This window comes from Leptinotarsa decemlineata, unplaced genomic scaffold (genome assembly GCF_025532065.1).
Source record: "Leptinotarsa decemlineata unplaced genomic scaffold, Ldec_3_MD MMD2_tig00000035_RagTag_RagTag, whole genome shotgun sequence".
Classification (NCBI taxonomy): Eukaryota; Metazoa; Arthropoda; class Insecta; order Coleoptera; family Chrysomelidae; genus Leptinotarsa; species Leptinotarsa decemlineata.
This window is the reverse complement of record NW_027412540.1, coordinates 16,224,278-16,244,540: the sequence shown is the minus strand read 5'-3', so window position 1 is coordinate 16,244,540 and position 20,263 is coordinate 16,224,278. Positions and strand designations below refer to the sequence as shown.

The window sequence follows — 20,263 nt, the reverse complement described above, 5'->3', positions numbered from 1 at the left end:
TGAATGGAATGTCTTAAGCCTCAAAATAGGTCTTAGATTCAACAATTACCTCTTCATCGAAGAGGATCGTTTCCTCCTCATTTCGTTATAGTCGCTGTTAATGGTTCTCCCTTTTCGATGAATATTATACTAAGCGCATTCCAAAATACTGACACTATAACCTTGCCAGCCTACTGTGAACGATCGTGAAATGATAGAGCTATGCTTCATCCATTGTTACAAATCGATTCATAAATTTGTGTTTTTCATGGTGGAATGGCTTCAATGGTTGTGCAGTTCGCGCGGCACACCCTTTGAACAGAGCTTTCGCATACCCAAATTTCCATGTACGATATGTCCAACACGTTCCTTTGATATCTTTAGAGCCTCAGCTATTTCGATCAACTTCACTTTGCGGTAATCCAAAATTATGTTGTGGACTTTTTCATGTTTTTGGGTAACAGCCTCTTTGTGGCGTCAATTACGTGGATCGACCTCGGTGCTTTTATCATTGAATCTCTCCGATACTCATTGCATTCTTCTTTGTTTTCATTCATCACTCTAAATCGCAGATGACAGCCGACAAAACAACCGCCATCACTATCAACAATTCGCAGTTACTTCCAATATCCCACGTTAGTGTCGACACTAAGGGCATAGTCTACCACCCCGACGACCTGGGTTCAATTTCATTCCGGTAAACTTTTTTAATTCAATTTTCCTCGACTGCCGATGACCACTAGGACCACGTGACTGGTACGCGATAAGGAGGCTCAGGGGCGAAGGCCTGAGGGGTGAGGCGGAGTCCCAAGAGAACCCAAGTCCACGCTATTATCTTTTATTCTCTCCGATACTCATTCCATCCTTCTCTGCATCGATTACGTCACATGTTTCTCTCTTCCAGTCGCTAAAGTCTCCCTCTGAAACTCTTACCAACGACCCCCTTTGTTTCCCTACTCATTTCACCTCGTTCAAACCTAGCAAATCACTTCTCAACGGCACCGTAAAGAAGTAAACACAAGTAAGTTCACTCTCCGACATATTTGGGTCCGATTGAATCTGAGACGTTTACCAAGCGAGCCAAATGGAGGCATGGAATATTATTACAGAATGAGTCGTTGTAAGTGGTGGTTTTGTATTTGTGAAAAATTTGTGTCTAGTTCCAAATGAGCAAGTGTCGAGCTGTGGGTTGCTGTAATTTGCAGGGTGATGTCGGCATTCATTTTTTTCGATTTCAAATTGACGAAGAAAGGTATGTTTTTCTATCATTTATTATGTAAGATTGAAGTTATGAACATATAACGAAAATCATAAAATAAATTGTTATAAACCATATATAGTGGAGTCATTAATATGCAAACTTTTTATTATGAATTTAATTTGATGAAATTGAACTTTACGAATAGTGCAATTCGTTCAGGTAAGAATAACGGTTATCGAACAACGATAACGACCTTGGAAATTCCTTCAATTCAGTCACAGGAGATTATAATTCCATTATTATATGAGACAATCTCCCCAAATATGAACAGTGTTTGGGGTACCTGCCGTAATTGCTAATGACTATTGAGATCTATAAGGTCAAGGAATTTTCGAGAGCCACATTTTCATTTATGACCCGAAGGGTTCTAAGGAAAAGTATTTATACTAAAGATAAAAATTATATTTTCAACAGTTGATATACCCACGACATCAGGAAATGCTTATACAAGTGGGGACTGAAACCCCTACGTCAAGGTGAACTTGAAGAAGAATAAAAAATCTGTATAATCGAGGAATCTTTCGATAAGGAAACTGATATGGAACCATTGGCGATGGAACTTGAATTAGATGAGGAAGCTCCAAGTTTGGACAAAGCTTACAAATAAGGAAATTTCTACATATTGACGAAGAATATAAATCAGGACGTTGTGGAAAATTATTTTGGTCAACTTAGAAATACTTGTGGAAATGCCAGAAACCCAAGTCCTATTCAAATTACCAGAGCTTTCAGAAACACATTTACTATTCAGTATTTCACACAGGCAGAAGGAACTAACTGTCTGGTGATATTCCATCTAATATTACAGATGCAGACATGAATATAATGAAGATTCTTGTGGAAGTTCCAAAAATCCCTATAAACCTTTGAGAGTAGAGACAAATGATTATAGAACTCTAGCCTCTCCAGAAGGCAACAGCTTGGGCTGTTTCAAATTTTGTCACGGCGGTTAGTAACACAGTGAATGGAACAAATGTATATAGTCATTTCAAGGCATATAGTAATACAGTAGCCAAACAGTTTAGAAGTTTATATATGCCCCCAGATTCATTTTTACAATATATCATTCATTTAGAGACAGAGTTTCTTAATCATTTCAACAATTTATGTGCCACTGATTGCATAGGCAATCAGATCAAAACAATGTTTTCAAAAATCAACATTTCACACCCATGTGATAATTTTTCTTTGGATTATTTATTTTCTCTTTCCACAAGGGTAAGAATTTATCAAAAACTCATCATTCTGAAAACCTTTAGAATAGATTATCACACTTGGCCTGAATTGTATAATCTTACAATATAAAATATAAATTTATTCCACCATCTTGTTCCATTTTTCATCAATTCAGTTCACAATCAAATGAGACATTTATTGCGAACTCCTCGTAGCAATGATGAAGTCAGATCATGGTCATATATTTTTTGATCGAACCTCGTGCAGAGGTGCACAACTAAAAGCTCTTAGCCTACACCCTCTTGCCTCGCCACATGCCAGCAAAAAATAAAATCTTGAGCCGAAACATCAAAGAGGCCAACTGGGAGTGAATTTACTTCTGTTTACTTATGTACGGTGTCAACGGTTAATTTTCCTAGTGCAAAGTTGCTTTACTCAAATTGTTCTATACTACAAACTAACAATGCGACAGCAGTGAAATTTGTACACGTGTCTTTTGAAGGTTAGGGTAAACTGAAAATTATATGGATTATATAGTAATAGTGCCATCTGTGTGTTAGTCTACAAAACTTTCAGCTCTCTAAATTTCAAAAACAATGATTGATTGTACACTGTAGTAGCAGCTCTCTTCAAGATTCTTAAAAATTTTAAGGAATTCAGATAAAACCACCAAAATATGTTTCTCCCGACCTCTTCAATGATTTTTCATCATTCATTTCTGCTGAGCATTTTAATCGTTTCAACTCAATCCACTCCACGTTAGAATAGTGATGAACACTTGTTGTGAAACAGGCGAAAATAAATTTCAATAAGAGGCAGATTTAGGCTCATAACGTGAAAAAAAGATCCCAGCCAATTTAATCAATCTCTTCCGCTCGATCTCTACATCATCCGATGAATATAAATCGAGGAAATCTTTTCATATTTCCATCCCATTGTGGTCCATCCTTTTGAGTTACTGTATTACTCCACCAGGGTCGGTATAACAAATAAAATTTATACGAATTTAAAGAAAGTTGGTGAAACCTATTCGATATTCAGAAAGTTATATGTCGAACAGAATCTGAGAAACAACTTTACAGAACATACGAAAAGTTCATACGAAAGAAATGTGAAAGACCACATCTTTTCAACGACTTTCTTTCCAGTTGGTTGATAGTTTCGCATGCCTTTCACGAAGTGAAAATAAATTATGCTCGTAGAATGGAAGTTTAAAAATTACCTTGCAGTATTCTCATTGAAAAGGTGTTTGTGAATGAGGAAACGTTAAGCGTATTCTGAGGGGGTGAAACTTCATTTGTAGGGTCATTTCCTCATAGAGATAAATCAATCAAAGCAGTTCCTCTGCTTCTTATATCTAGACAATTCAAGGTTTCACCTACACACATCCTTTTATTAGATCTAGAAAAATAAATAGTTTACCAAGAGAAAAAATGGAGAAGTTTTCGGAGTACTCCTTAAACATAATTAGATTCATTTTACCATTATATTTGTTTTGAAAAGAAGGTCATTATTCATTACTATCATTCTTGACATGTGACGTGTCCGTTACTGAATTCAACGCAAAATGCAAATATTTCAGACTTCGTTTTTGGACATTTGACTGCGTATTATGATTATTACATTGTTTTGTTTCATTTACTTTTATTTCATTGAAATACACATCAACCGAAGAATTTTTGACACACTCTATTCAGCCAACATCCATATTATATTCCATATATTTTATATATTATATTCAACAAATCATCACTCATTGAAATATCACCTCTTCACTTTCTCGTTTATTAGAATCAAATCCTCATCAAACACTTCATCCTCTCTTGCCGTCATTTCTTTTCCTGCATAATCATGAACACCTAGTTTTTTTATTTTCTTATTTTATCTCTTTTTACCTTTCATTTATGTTTTTATTTCTCAATATTAATGTAGTTGATCTGTTACCACTAAATCTTGATGAAACACTTACATCACTTCAAATACATTTCATTATCTGATATGATATAAATTGATTTGAAATCCCTGAAAGAATCTGTAGAAAATTAAAAGAGATCAGCTGAAAAATAACAATTATATCAAGCAAAAAACTGAAATTACAGTGAAATAAAAGACAAGCAACGACCAAAAAAAAAAAACTAAAAAAATAAAAAATAAAAAAATTGAACTTGTTAATAATTTTTATTCTCCATCTCGTGTTAATAGTTTCATTTTTTTATTTTTTGGTTGTTGCTTGTATTTTATTTCATGGTAATTTCAGTTTTTTTTTGCTTGATATTTTTTTTCAGCTAATCTTTTTTAATTTTTTACAGATTCTTTCAGGGATTTCAAATCAATTTTTTTATCATATTAGACAGTGGAAGTCCGAACTGACGAAATGCATAACATTTATGAATTATAACATGTGAATTCTGTGAATTATGGTATGTGAATAAACTGAAATTGAAATTTGTAATCATTAAGGTACGTTCAAAGTTGAAATCGAAAGCGATAATTTACATTTTCAATATTAGATTTTATTTATATGTATATTTTGATTAAATTTGAGATTTTATACTCTTTATTAGATTCATAGACTTCATTTGATATTTTCGATGTTTCCGTGTTATGAATCACACATTAAAAGGTAAGACCTGGGAACTTACATTTGTTTTTCATCACATACAAGCATCTGATGCTTCGTGGTTCGTTTTATATTTATTTGTATTTGTATTTTCTAGATGCAATTTTTGCAAAACTATTCCAGTGCAAATATATCATCATCAAAGAAATAATTCTTCATCATACTCATGAAGTTATCCAATGTGCCTCATATATTCAAAAATCTTCTTTTATACAGGCCACAATTATTTTATAAACTCGTGAACTAAATGTCCCGAAGATTTTTTCAATTTGATTATGATCTGTGGTGAATGTAATCGAATTATCGACCGGACCATGCAGGTTATTTGCCGAAAGGTATTCGGAAAACTCAAATCGAATCACAATACATCTTAGCAAATAACCTGCATGCCCGGTCGATGATTCGATTACATTAACCATAGATCATAAGCAAAGTTAAAAAATTTTCGTTCGTATAACCAAAATGGAACATTTTCCATAAGACTTCATGAAATACACTTAAACAAATGACAACATCAATAAATCAACAGCTACAGTAATTTGTTTCCATAGCATACCTATTGTATTAAACGATAAAGTACTCATCCCTGAATAGAAAATTGTATCCAATACCCTAGATGCAGATGAAACCAATCGTGCTATAAATAAAAATTTGATGGAGAAAGTCAATAAATGCCTGGAAGTTGACGGAAATGTATTAAAACATATTTTAAAATAGTATTTTATTATTCAGTCATATGAAATCCCATCTTCAATAAAAACCCTGATGACAAATCAATAGCTCTGATGAACTTTCTGTAACTGTGCGAAATAAATATTTCGTAGTTTTGGGGTGGACATGCGCATGTTTCATTTTTTCAAGAAAAACTGATCTCGTGAACGGTTGATTTTTGATGAAGGGAATGTTCTATGAAAGTAAGTCGAAGTCATCTCGGAATTTCGAAAAAATCCTCAATTACAAGGTGTTCTATTTTAAAAATGTTACTTCCACAAGACGATGTAATGACCTATTTTGAATAATCAATAATAGCTTATTTATGTATTCTATCAAACTTTCGAATTTTATGGGTAAATCACTCGAAAGCCAAATACCTAGTACCAATTTTTGGTATAACCGGCAGTGTTGTAGAAACACCCTTATTTTCATTCGATGAAGCATATTTAAAAATCTACATGTGACAATTTCTGAAATATGATTCCTGTTATTTCCCAATATGCAGCTAACCGAAGGTACCCTGTATTCCAAGGATAACTAACTATGAAACTATGAAATAACTAACTACGAAACAGCAGAGCATATACTTTGTGTCTGCCCCGCTGGGGACTGAGTAGGGTTTTTAGGGTTCGGCTGAGCCGTACTCTTACCATCTAACCTGAAAGACCACTCACCATACAAACTAATCGGCTTCGTTAAGAAGCTGGGTTTATTTGGTCGAGTATGAATAGGTGTGGGCCACAATAAATCCTTGCGGGTCGCGGTAGAGGTTGTCGAATAGACCCACTCACTTCAGACCTAACCTAACCTAGGATAACAATAGTGGTTATTCCTTCAGAATATCAGAAAAACTACAAATAATATATTGTTATGTCTAGTCCTAAAATGAATTCGTCGACGATGTTGGTCACTAATACCTTGGTTTCTATTTCACAATTTACAAGCCCAAGTCTCACTTCAGCTTCTCCATAGACCGTATCTCCAGTGACCGTTTCCAGAACAGATACTATCGATAACTACTTCAAACTGCTTCTGTTGAAAATGTCGACTCTCATTACTGACCACGTTGCTCCAGTATCGACGATGAAAATGCATTGGTGATTATTAGGAAATCCGTCTACAACTAAGCTGTTACTTTTGCATCCTATCGTTGCAATCGAATATCTGAGAACTTGAGATGCAACAGTCAATGTATTTCTCTCAACGCGGGCTGAAGTTTTTCCAAACCCCGACGCTTCAGTTGCAGTTCCATTCATCAAATATTTCTTAAAGAGTTCAACTAGACCTAGTTCAACTAGAGTTTATCTGTTCTTTTATCTCCCTTTTCACTGATGGCCCTCACTAAAACTTTCTGTTATTGTCGCGAAGCATTTTTAGCAGCTTCAAATTCTAGGACATAAATCATGGATTTGTTCAGTTTTTTATGTCGTGCCACTGCAGCGACTGCTGCAGACTGCTGCAGCGACTGCTGCAGCTCCATATCACGTACCTCGTCGATAAAACTAGGGACACTAATCCAGTGGGTGAAGTTATCAGGGGCTTCTAGATGGGCGAGTCTCACCAACCTTCAGTTGAACTTGGTAGACTTGTTAAATGTGCTCACTACCATACCGTACCTCCAAAGCCTATATGACTGTTTCTCAATCTTTCTGCTTATTCACTGAAATATTTTGCAGAATTTCAAGGGCCTTTCCCTGAAGTGCCAGTATAAGGACTGTTGCTTTTTCCTTGTTTTTCCACCCATTATTTTTCACAGCGGCCTCAAATTTTATGCGATGAATTAACCATGAAGATGCGCCATCGAAAGTTGGAGTTTTAATAAAACTACTGCTAGAAGGAAGATATGTCGTTTCCGATTTACATTTCACCACAGCAATCTTTGTGGTACCGGTGATTCTTTCTGAAGTTCTCGGAAAACCTCTTGAACTTTTTCTCGACTCCTTCAAGCTTCTTTCCAAATTTCCTTTCGACTCCTTCAAGCTCCTCTTAAAATTTCCTTCCGACTCCTTCACGCTCCTCTTCAAATTTCCTCTCAACTTCTTTAAGCTTTCCATCGACTGCGTTTTCCAATACTTTTTTTGTTTCCTGAAATACTTTTTGAAATGCTTCCTGAATCAATTCCTTTACCTTCCCTTTACTCACTTGAGTAGTTTTTAAATCTTCAAATAAATAAAGGTACATCTAATTATCTTTTTTCTGAATACCTAGTAATAATTCACGATCTTCCTTTCGCCGTAATCATTCTTCCTCCCTCCTTCGTTCATCTTTCTCTCTACTGCGTTCATCTTCCTCTTTTCTGCGTTCATCTTCCTCTCTTCTGCGATTTTCATTCTGCACCAAGCCCGCTTGCAAAGCCTCGAACATTTTTTTAAGCTCTTCCATCCCGTCGTAATAAACAATCCTTGTTTCCACAATAAAACAGAAAATTTTCAGTCAATTATTCCACTTCCGACACCAAATGTTACGTTTTTCCCCGTAAGTTTACCAATAACTGACTACACTGAACAATAATTGAACTCAACTTTACTCCAATATTAATATAACAAAACACTTTACTAAAACTTCAACTATTATCTCATTATGAGATCGCTCCGTACGACACTGTCCGCGAAACCTGAATGTCTCGATGGGCAAGTGGATGGCGCTTATATTTGGCAATCGAAGGCGTTGGAAAATTCCACGGAATTCCATCGAAGTCGGTAGCATTATTCTCGCCACATCTAGTACGTCAGCGAACATCGAACATTCGCGCGCTCTGAGCTACGTCACAATTGTTTTATGGCTACCAGTGGCGGCCGGCGTTATTTTCTTTGGGGCATGATTTACAACACTATGATACTTGACAAAATTCCCAGTCTGTCAAACATTGATAACTTCATAATATTCTTGAAGAATATTGATATTTAAAATCTGTATTATTGATCAGACGAAGCAAATACGGCTAAACACCATGAAAACATCAAGAAAATATTCGTTGAATTTTGTGTTAATTAGCTTTGATTAGTCTCGTGATTTTGTTTTTCCAACGCTATCATGATCCCAACATGAACAGTAATCCTGAAAAGTCAATATTCATGCGAGCAATGGAATAACAAAATCTTACGTTCCAATGTATGATTTGTTGCACAGATACAACTGAATAATTAATAAATATGATACACTCGTACCGTACAGAAATCGAGCCAGCTTTCGCAAAAGCATTGATTTCTCAAGTAGAACTCCAATCAGCAACTAACTAACTGAATGTATATTTCACCAGCGAACCGTCCCGGTGCAATGCTGATACTTAATGAATTTCATTAGTTCGGACTTCTGTTGTCTAATTAGATATAAAATGATATGAAATCCCTGAAAGAATCATCAACATTAAAATGAATAGCTGAAAATAACAATTATATTAAGCAAAAAACCCTGAATTGAAATTACAATTAAATAAAATACTGTGACTGTTGGCAAGTGTTTCATACCGAATTGAACGTACCAGAATTTTTTTTGAATATCCTATATTGCGATGCAAAATTTGCAGAAACTACACGTGAATGGTTCAAAGTAAATACTAACCGTAACTCCACCATTCATAGCCATTTAATTCCGCTGGGATCCTGTACCTTCAACCCGACATGTTGTTGCTGATTCTGTCACGTCCTCAAGTAGCAAGTAGAACGAAGTACACACCCATTCGCCGGAGAATAAACCGACTATAAAGTAAACTCATCACAAGTTGATCGTTTACCTTGCTTACATATGCATACCGCAGCCAGAAGTTAAGTGCTGCGGGAGTTCTCAAGCTTTTTAGAACAACACTCGGATGATTTCGTTTTTGCCCAAGGAGAATGGCGTACTTAAATATTTGCAGTTTCGAGGAAACTGACTGACTTAATTTCTCGTGTTATTGTTATGGTGAGGATTAAAGGGAGACGCTCAGAGTTTGAGACGAGACCCCGGGTAGTTGTGCATACTGATTAAGATGTGATAAGACGACACGTTCGAACAGGGACGGTCCCAGTATCGAACGATAGCTTATTCATCGAACCTTAGAATACAGGTATCCAACTTTACGGGAGAACAGAGTTCTGTCAAAACCTTTGTGAGAATAACATCTGAAACAAAGAATACAAGTAAAGTCTATAAATCCAAACGAAAGTAATTTTGGAAGTGATACTCATGGCTTGAACATGTATCTAGTACAGAAGATAGAGTAGCGGAAGAAGATCGACTTTGAACTTCTGCAGTTTCAACTCTAGGCCTCATGCAGGCATTTTGGCATACTACTGCAGTTAGTCAATTTTTTTTATCTCTTTTCTGACATCTCTTATTGTAAATATTTTGTGGAGGTCTCGGGAAAGTGATGATAGCAATCCTCAAAGAACGTTCCCTGCAAGTGGTTGTTGATGGATATCTCTCGAATACTTTCACTATCAATGCTGGTGTTCCCCAGGGATCCATATTGTCTCCAACCCTCTTTTTATTGTATATCAACGACTTATTAGAAAAAAACAAGAATCCAATATATTGGATTGTCATTACATTTGGATTCCAGGACATCGGCTGCAGATGCACATCTTCACCGGCAGCAGGAAGTTCAATTGAATATCTTAATGAGGATCTAGAAGTAATTTCGAATTGCGGTGGAAGTAACCAAGTTCAATTCAATGCCACAAAAACCCAGGCATCACTTTTCTCCAAAAAAAAAAACACCGTCTCCGAACTGCCGTCTCCGAACTTGATATAATAATGTCAGGTCACGACAATTCCGCTTTCTGCTTCGTTGAATTTATTGAGGGTAAAATTGGACACCAATATGTCCTGGAATAATCATGTGGCTGAAATTGCAAAGGCTGCTTCTCAAAAGCTTGGAACACTGTTCCGAACCAGAAAATTGTACACACCTCAGCAACTTTTGATGCTTTATAAAGCTCAGATCAGACATTCTTTGAAGTATTGTTCTTATGTATGGAGCTCCGCAACCTTGATAGTCTGGCATCGAAGAAAGGTTGGAGATTTGTCTCTTTTCACGGGAAGTGTTCAAGTGACTTGGTACATGTCAGAAATACGCGACAGGCTGTGACTGCTCATTGCTTTGAGGTTCAACTCAGTTCACCTCAAACTTCACAGTTTGAGAATTCTTTCATTTGGAGAACGGCGTTTATGTGAAATAAACTTCCTCACAACGTTTTTCCAAAAAATTTAATCTCCCGCTATTCAGATCCAATGTGAATCATTACTTTCGCACAGACACCGCTCTAAGAGCGCCTCAAGGATTTTCCTGTAGTGCTTGTGGTTTATCCTTAAAAAAAATCATCTCTTCATTTTACCATAATGGAAATTGGTGACTTGTTTGAGAACAAGTACAAATAAATCAAATTGCGATTGAAATAAAATTTCTTGAAAACCAAAAAACGCGAATTCAACATTTCTCCCAAGCCATGATTATCAAGTAGGAGACGATAATTACACCGCTTTCGTTAACAGTAGAACAAAAAAACGAAGAAAGTTCTATATCATACCCTGATATAAGGAAAAAAAAAATTATACCATACTTTGATATAAGGTCTTTATTTTTCAACAAACCATCGATAGATTCGTAATAATATTTCACAACTCTGAACTTGAATTTTAACAAGATTGTTTCTGACTTTATAAATCAAAAATAACAGTCTCAACGATGTACCTACTTATAAGTTTCACGACAAAACACTCATATCACTTGATCAATGCCATTTTTAATGAAATTACAAGAGGAAGCAATCATTTCTGCACAACTTTACGACTTCATGTTACCGGAAGAGACAAATCTGCTTCTGTTACGATGATACTCAGGCGATCTATGTAATACAAGCTTATGTTTTATGTTGTCTGATAGATGGCGAAGCTATGCTATTTATTTATTTAGAATATTTCAGTTCGTATCATATATGAAAGGTAGAGATAAGAAGAACCGTCTGTGTTTCTAAAAGTGTCCGTTAAAATGTGCTAAATAAGGGTGGCACTACAATAGTAACAGGGTAAATTTAAAAAATGGCGCTGAAAGTTATTAGAATAGGATAGAGAATTAAAAAAAGGACGAAAGTACTTCCATCTCATTATTGCGCACTTTTCAAAATAAGAATAAAATGTTTGCTTATCATTTCTCAACGCTTGATCAATATAACACTTAGAAGATAATACATAAATGAAATGACGTTAAAATTAAGAGAGATCCAACAATTGAAAAAAAAATTTCATCAGTGGCTTCTTCAAACTTCATTATTATAAAAAATTGTAAAAAAAATTTTACATACTGTAGGCTGAAAGTACGACAGAGACTGAGGTGGATCATTATTTATATTTGGCTTCACTTTAGTATTTGGGATAACGCCCACCAGGGGGAGTGGCATATCAATCGAAAGGGGACGATGAGAAGAACACAATGGTATGGGTTTTATCGCGAGGAAATAAGAGGAAAAAAAATTGAAAAATGTCAAAATTTTCTGACATGAACTAACCTAACCTAACCTAACCTAACCTCACCCAACCCAACCTAACCTAACCTAACCTAACCGAACCTAACCTAACCTAACCTAACCCAACCCAACCTAACCTAACCTAACCTAACCTAACCTAACCCAACCTGACCTAACCTAACCTAACCTAACCTAACCTAACCTAAATGTATAAAAAGTCAGTTCAAACCAAAATATATGTAATAGAATAATATGAATAAAAAATATTTTTTGTCATTTCCTCGCGATGAAACCCATACCATTGTGTTCCTCTCATCGTCCCCTTTCGATTGATATGCCACTCCTCCTGGTGGGCGTTATCCCAAATACTTATATTTTTTTAATTAACGCTCACTTGGACAACTTTTTACCACGCGAATTTCACCCATAATTGCTAACAATGTATTATAACAGTAAGCACTACGAAATCACCCTCCATAGTACCATTTACTTTTTGTTTGATTTCAGAGAATTTGTTTGTTCGATGAATGAAGCTGACAGCCTCTTGATTATACGAAAATTATTAATAATTAATATTAATATTATTCTTATGATTACGTGACCTACCTTACTTCGTAAAATAATATATAATATTTGGTCGTTTTTTTTGTTCTGTATTTTCGCTCATACAGAAGTCCATTGAAACATTCTAAATGTCCAGGGATCATATAATTTATCTAGTCAATTACTTTGAATCCCTCAACTACCCTGTTACAATACACACACATCTGTTTAAAAATATGTTTTTCCGTTAACCAGCTGTCGCACCCCTACGAACGATAACCCTCAGAAGTCGAAACTTCTGCGAGCTAAGGATTAACGAGGTCTCACCTTTTGACGTGTGATTTCTAACATCGTTCAATTTAATCCAACCATAAGAATGTACAGTTCATTCTTACCATTTTTCTCCGTGTGTATTTGCTGTGATGCAGCAAAAAACACGAAACGGACCTGTTTTAGAGCAAAGGCGTAATAAGTATCAAATCAAGTGCAGTTATTACCCGCGAATATTACTGTGGATTACAGTGGATGAATTCTGGGCTGATTATACTTCTAAGCCGTGCGTTTCCACTTAGGCAGTCCTCGACGAAGCGACTACTGACAATTGAGAGGGTGCGAGTGTATTTTCGAGCCAGTAATGAAATTCTAATTATCGATTCTCCCTCCGGTTCTAACGGAATTGGAAACGACGGATGTTTCGTTTGGAAAGGGGCTCAAGGTTGAGAAGTGTGCAGAGTGAATCTGAGTCGGGAAGACAGAGACAGGTTTTGAAGTTTGCTGTTCGCTTGTCTGCTTTGTTTCACCAAAAACATGTTGGCAGTAATTGGTAATTATTATAATTTCAAATTTATTTCTTATAAAACTGTGATCTGCCAAAGGAGCTACTTCTGCTACTTCAAATATCGACATTTAAACAGCACCATCTTCACCATCTTCATTAGAGTGTATCTGCCGCAATCTTCTCAAAAACGATCAATATATTTTTGATGAAAGTCAATAAACAGTTTATAGGAAAATAATATTTTTATATATTTGTTGTAGATATTCTTCTCAATTTTGTGAGTCACTTTTTGCTGATACCAAATATGGTAAACTTCATGCCGAAATTTGTCTTTACCTATCATTGAATAAAACAATTCCTGTTGTTATCCTTTTTCGTAACAAGAACAAAAATAGTGTATCTCGATGCGTGTTTCGATAACCAAGATAGCGTCATCAGGAGATTCTAATGTAGACTAATTTAGGCAAGTTACATTGGGGCAAGTCACATAATTCGTGTCGTAAATATGTGTGATTGATGACTTGTTTATTTTGTGGTAATTCATGATCACTTTAATTTCCACTAGTTAATTTTATTTGTATGATCGGCGGGACTACATTTTCTTATCCATATCACGCTCCTTTTGATAATGGGGTTAAACCGAAACAGCTCGTATAAATAAAATTAAATAGTGGTAATTGGACAAAAGTATTTTTATTCATTTCATTAACGTGTCAAAAATGCTAAACATATCATACACGTATCGTGTCCAAGTTTGTAGAAATACCCTAACTATTCTCCTGTTTCTTTTTCAAATCTGCATATGAAAAGAGTTGCATTACTTTCTACAAAGTTGTATTCTATACATGGATGATTTATCTACCATTATCGATGCGAATAAAGGATAGGTAGAAATATGAAACTGAAAACAACAAGGGTCACCATTCTTAGATGTTATAGTTATAAGAAACGTCGGTAAGGGTTCGAAATTTGATATGAATAGAAGAAATACTTGTCCCTCCAGATGTATTCGCGATAGCTCCGACCAATGCCCACAACAAAAAATGGCGGAACTACATTTTCTTACCTATAGTCTAGTCACGCTCCCATTGATCAAAGGAAGATATGATACCGAGAAAGAAGCTATCAAGAAGATAGCTAAAACTAACGAGATTTTCTCAAACATTGTGTAAAAGTTAATTAGTAAGAGAAAATTCGGTGAGTGCCCTTTCCCTTTTCAGAAAAAAAAACTCAAAATTCATAGTTCTCTCATATGAACTAAAGTACACCAATGGTCTGGTTAATTTTTTTCAAATCAATATGTAACTGGCTTCAAAAACTGATCTTGAACTTCAAGAAGTTTTGGGCAACCCGAAAGACAAAATGACAGAAGAGTAAAAGCCTAGGATTCACGAAATGAGCTGTGAGGATTGCGATAATAGGTATGTTGGTCAAACTGAGCCAACTATAATAGCTCGTTACAAGGAACATGTTCCACATATTCGATTTCATAAGCCAAAATAAGTGAGAAATGTTTGAAATTGTTGAGATCGGTTTATGGCAACAAGTTTTTGGATGCCTTCGAAACTTCAGAAATCGAAAAATGTGAAATGAAATCCATGAACGGTGATAAAGATCCCATTGCTAATAGCCCATCATTCTCACTCGTACATAATTGAAGGTAGAAAACAGGTAAAGACAGGGTATCAGTCAGATTGTGAATAACGATAGGAATGATGAAAAAATACTCGAAATTGATTCAATTGCCCTCTTTTATACTTCATTTATATGCATATAAAAATAATAACATTCGAGTAGTTGTGAGAAGCAATTTCAGTCATCTCCTGATTATGCTAATTTGATTAGCATAATCGGGAGGTGACAGAAAAAAAAAAGTGTTTTCAATAGATTCATCTCACGCCAGAGGTTCCAAATTATATTCTTAAAAAAACATGGCGAAAAAAGATTTTTTCGTTAATAAGCTGTTGTTCTCGTACTTTGATAATACCTAACTTATACGAATTAGGGAATGACGAGGTCCTGCCTTTCAACATGTGATTACTAGCATGGGTCAAATTATATGCACAGAACACAGAGTTTGAATCAAACCAGCTTTCACAATAGCAGTGGTTTCATTACCGCATACTTCATCGATAATGCAACTAACACTACTTATGATTTCAAAACTTATATTGTAAGTATGTTTTAAGGTGGTTACGAAAAATTAATTTCGGAATTTTTTTGAGAGAACTCCCCTAAAAGCTGCCTATTGTCCATGAAATGAGATTAGTGAAATTTCAGTTCAATTGAATGAGATTAACCCAAGCCTCATCAAGATTGAAGTATCAGCTTTCTATAAAATTGTTTTTTTATAACAATATTGCAGGATTTGATTACATATTCTATCCAGGTTTTGCTTTATTAAATTTTTCAATTGGTACATAAATAAGGGTGTAGTTAAAATGGTTTTCAAAGTAAATACAGCACAATCCAAATTGAAAATGATGGATTTAGGTATAAAAAGGTATAAAAAACAAGAAGAAATAATGTTCAAAATGTTGTTGCTTGAAATAAAAAAAAATCTTATAAAAGAAATAAGTTAATATTATTATTTACATTTACGAATAGATATCAGATAAAGGTGATATGGTTTCTAAAGAGCTTTCGAAAAGTCTATATCTGAAATACTATATCTATTCAACAATACAGAAAATTTTTCGATAATAATATTTTTCTTTTTCTTTATTTCTGGTCCCCCATCCTTTGTATCGTGAAAATTCCCCTCTATTTCTTCTTGTTCCTCTTCTTCTGATGTGTTGCTTGTTGAAGATTCCAGTTGTGCAATTAAATTCACATCTTCTAGAAAAAAGAAAAAACCCAATAGGCAGTAAAAAGCAGTAAGCAGAGCACTCATGGAATAGGCTTCAAGTCAATAGAGAAAACGTTGTTAGAGAAAATGTGAGAAAAAAAGATAGAAAAACTTTACTAATCTACTTTGATTTGTGATTCTTGCGATATCATCTGCTTGTCTTCTTCAACACTGTTTTTAAGGCATCCTGATGAGCATTATCAAAAAGGTCATCAAGGGCTGACTTGAAAGTTTCTACTTCTTCATTTTGAGCTTTGCTTTCAGATCTGTTATCGATATTTTTTCAAATTTAATCTCAATAACGCACGGGTTAACACTATCCAATTGAGCTAAAATTTCCCAAATTTCATTTTCTAGACAAATAGCAAATATTAGGGGGTCCCGCCGGCATTACGACGAAAATAGTTTTTGGTCGTAATGGAGTTTTTTGACAAAAAGTTATTCTTGATAAAAGTTTTTGCATCCCCTAAAACTAAACAGGCACTAACAAAATACAGTAGAACACACGTAATAGACAGGAGTAAAGTACTCTTATTTTGAAAAATCTCGGGAAATGTTATTCAAAAAAGTTTTTCAGGATTGAAAAATACATCTAGATTTGAAATCATGGCCATCTAAGTGAGGTTTCATTTTTTTCACCTTTGTTTTTTAATGGGGTCTACGAAAAGAAAAATTTGCTAAAACGATAAATAGACAGCATCCTGTATATGACGTTTTATTTTCAAAGCCTGCAATATTTCTAATTACATAACTATGGTAGTAACCACGGCCAATTTTTTTGAAGAATAAAATAATTTTCAAAGTTTTGGGTGGAAAGTTTTTTTTTATTTTTTGTCAACACCGAAGATTACTCAAAATTATACAGTATTATAACAAGAACCTAATATTCAATATTATCAAATCACAAAACATCAAAAGAAAATAGGTATATTGGAACAAACTCCTTGATTTTCTGGAGATTATTTTGGAGAATTATTTTGGACAAGAGAATCTCCAGAAAATCAACGAGTTTGTTCCGAAATACCTATTTATTTTGATGTTTTGTGATTTGATATTATAGAATTATAATTTTGAGTAATTTTCGGTGTTAACAAAAAATAAAAATACCAAAAATTTTGAAAGTTATTTTACTCTTCAAAAAAATTAACCGTAGTTAACACCATAGTTGTGTAATTCTTAATATTCCAGGCTTTCAAAATGAACCGTCTTATACAGGATGTTGACTATTTATTGTTTAAGCAATTTTTTTTCGTAGTGCCCATTTAAAAAAAAATTGGGAAAAAAATAAAACTTCACTTAGATGGCCATGACGTCAAATCTGAATGTATTTTTTAATGCTGAACAACTTTTTTAAATAACATTTTTCGAAATTTTTCAAAAATGGAGTACTTTACTCTTGACTCAAAATCAAATATTTGAAGATAGTCCCTCAGATTCCGGAGGTAATTTGAGGGAAGGTAGCTAGGAGGGTAACTGTGTGTTTTTGTCATGGACCATAAGTGAAAATACTCCTAATGAAGATTATATTTATCGATCGGATATTTTCCAGGAACAACAGGATGCTGGACGAGAGTAGAACCAGGAACTGGGCGCTTGGAACCATTGGGTGCTTCTCAGGAATTAAGACTGGATAGCGTTTTATATCAAGAGGGTGGTGAATACCGCTGCGTAGCACCAACCAAAGATGCCACGAGAAGGTTGGATTCTTTAAGGAATGCCATGTCTGTTCAAGTAGTTGTATCAGGTAAGCAAGATAAATAGTTTCATAACTGAATGTTCAGAGATGAAATGATTATTCTAATAACAAACTATTATGGAGGAGCTCTTCATTTGAACGAAGCCACCCTTGCAAAATTTGTAATTTTGAACTGTTGACTCCTTATGGAAGGGTAAACCGCTTCGTTACCTAACGCATTACAATGCCAGTATGTCTGGCTTCTCTTTCTCTCACGCATACGTCAGCGGAAGGCCGGCTCCTCCTCTCTCGTCGAACAAACGCTCAGTGTTCAGTGTAGAGATATGCTGTTGACATTATTATAAAAATCTTACCATCAAGCACATAATATTCTTTCAATATGTGAAACGTAGCCTAAAAATGATGATATTAACTTTGTCTATGTAAATATTAGTATCATTATTTATTTCTACAAAAGTAACAATTGGCTCATATTATCATATTAATATACATAAAATATAAGTAATTACAAAGCTTTTCTCGAGTTGAACTATTTCAATATTAAGTAGTTCAAGTCAGATCAGTTTAAGTTATCATTTCTGTCGAGAACCCAAGACGCACACGTTTTTATTCAATTATTCAATTCAATTCAATTATTCAATATTGATAAATCTATCTTGGATAGATTTCAACTGAATAATGTTAAAGATAAAGAAAGTCCCACTAGAATAACAGACAAAACTGACATTCTGATTGACCTTATTTTATTTAATAGGTATAAATAAATTATTCCCGTGTGTTAAGGATATGGGTAACGTAACAGATCTATGTCATATTTTGAAATCAAAGTTTCTACTGAAAACGGTTGTTGTCCTAAATTTTGTTTACACAGAAATTTCAAAAATTGCTGCACTGAATTGTTTCGAATGAATTAATTGACTTCCGACTTTTTTGAAATTAATGATAAAGACAGTATTCATAAAAAATTATTGCACTTAGAGAACATTAAAAAGTTTCATTGATTATTAAAAATTCTCAGAATGAATATATACCTCCAGGATACGTCTACTTTCCTTGGAAACAATGTTATAATCCCCATTACTGATATTTCTCTCAATCAAATCAGCAATATTATATGACATAACATTTGACCCATATAAGAAGTTTGTATTTTCACTAGTTCTCGTCATATTTGATAAAATGTACAAATTCACTTCGACTCGATGAACTCCATTTCTGGAACTCAGAAGTTTTGAACATATTATGTTTATCGAAACTCTTCTTCTATGAAGTCTCACAGGAAGATCCTGTATATTATTATATATATATATATATATATATATACCCCTTAGAATAAAAAAAATGAAACACACAAGAGAAAACAACCACAATTTTCACTTTGCAAACCTTGATATTTCAGATGTTCAAACTTCATTAGGTAAACGACTGTTTAGTGAGATGATCAATATTTTCGAACAAAAAAGTGTTAACACTAGAAGAGACAGTAGAGAAGGACTGAACAGTGCTTATTTCAGTTTGTTGAATTGGATTCCTTAATAGTTTATTATAAATAAGTTTTCACCATCATGTGTACCCAGATATCTTGTCATCGTTTATAAACTTCAAAAAATTGGTCAACAAAGACGTCCAATTCTAATCAGTTGTCTCCCTTGATAGCGTATTTATTTTTAATGTGTCTGTAGTTGTATGCGTTTCATGTAGTTAGTCCTTATTTTCGTTTGTTTTCGTATTTCATACGTATGTTGTCTGAGAGAATAATCAAAATTATATCAATTTGCAATATGTATTGGTATGTATACTGTTTTCTTATGATATTATTCTATTATAGAGCCCTGATGATGGATTCAATAAATTCCGAAACGCTGAAAAAAATTGAATTATCCATCTACGAAGAATTTTTTATCCCTTTTCCAACTAATAAGCATTTGAGTTTTTGCAATTGTTTTATTTAAATTGATAGTAAACTGTAATGAATCTTTCTGCCGTATCTGTTGACAACGGTTTTATCTTATGTCTTAGTTCATTCAAGTAATAATTATTCAGATTTATCTTATTAATTATGACAGTTACGTATCCACATATTATTGCCAAAATCGGACACAGCATATAAATCTAAACAAGATCTGAAGTAATTGAACTAAATATCGATATTGTTATATCACCAACAAGCATCATATCATAATCAGTCAAGCTTATTCTGATTGA

The 20,263-nt window shown here is 34.3% G+C and overlaps 1 protein-coding gene across 2 annotated transcripts in view; it reads left to right on the top strand.

The window, feature by feature from the left end:
• The window catches only part of tei (irregular chiasm C-roughest protein teiresias), a 762,167-nt gene that overhangs the window by 576,802 nt on the left and 165,102 nt on the right, over positions 1 to 20,263 (top strand). For both annotated transcript variants that reach the window (XM_074171966.1, XM_074171964.1), the window contains exon 7: positions 17,912 to 18,106. In XM_074171966.1, the coding sequence (XP_074028067.1) occupies positions 17,912 to 18,106 (195 nt within the window). The remainder of the gene's footprint in view (positions 1 to 17,911; positions 18,107 to 20,263) is intronic.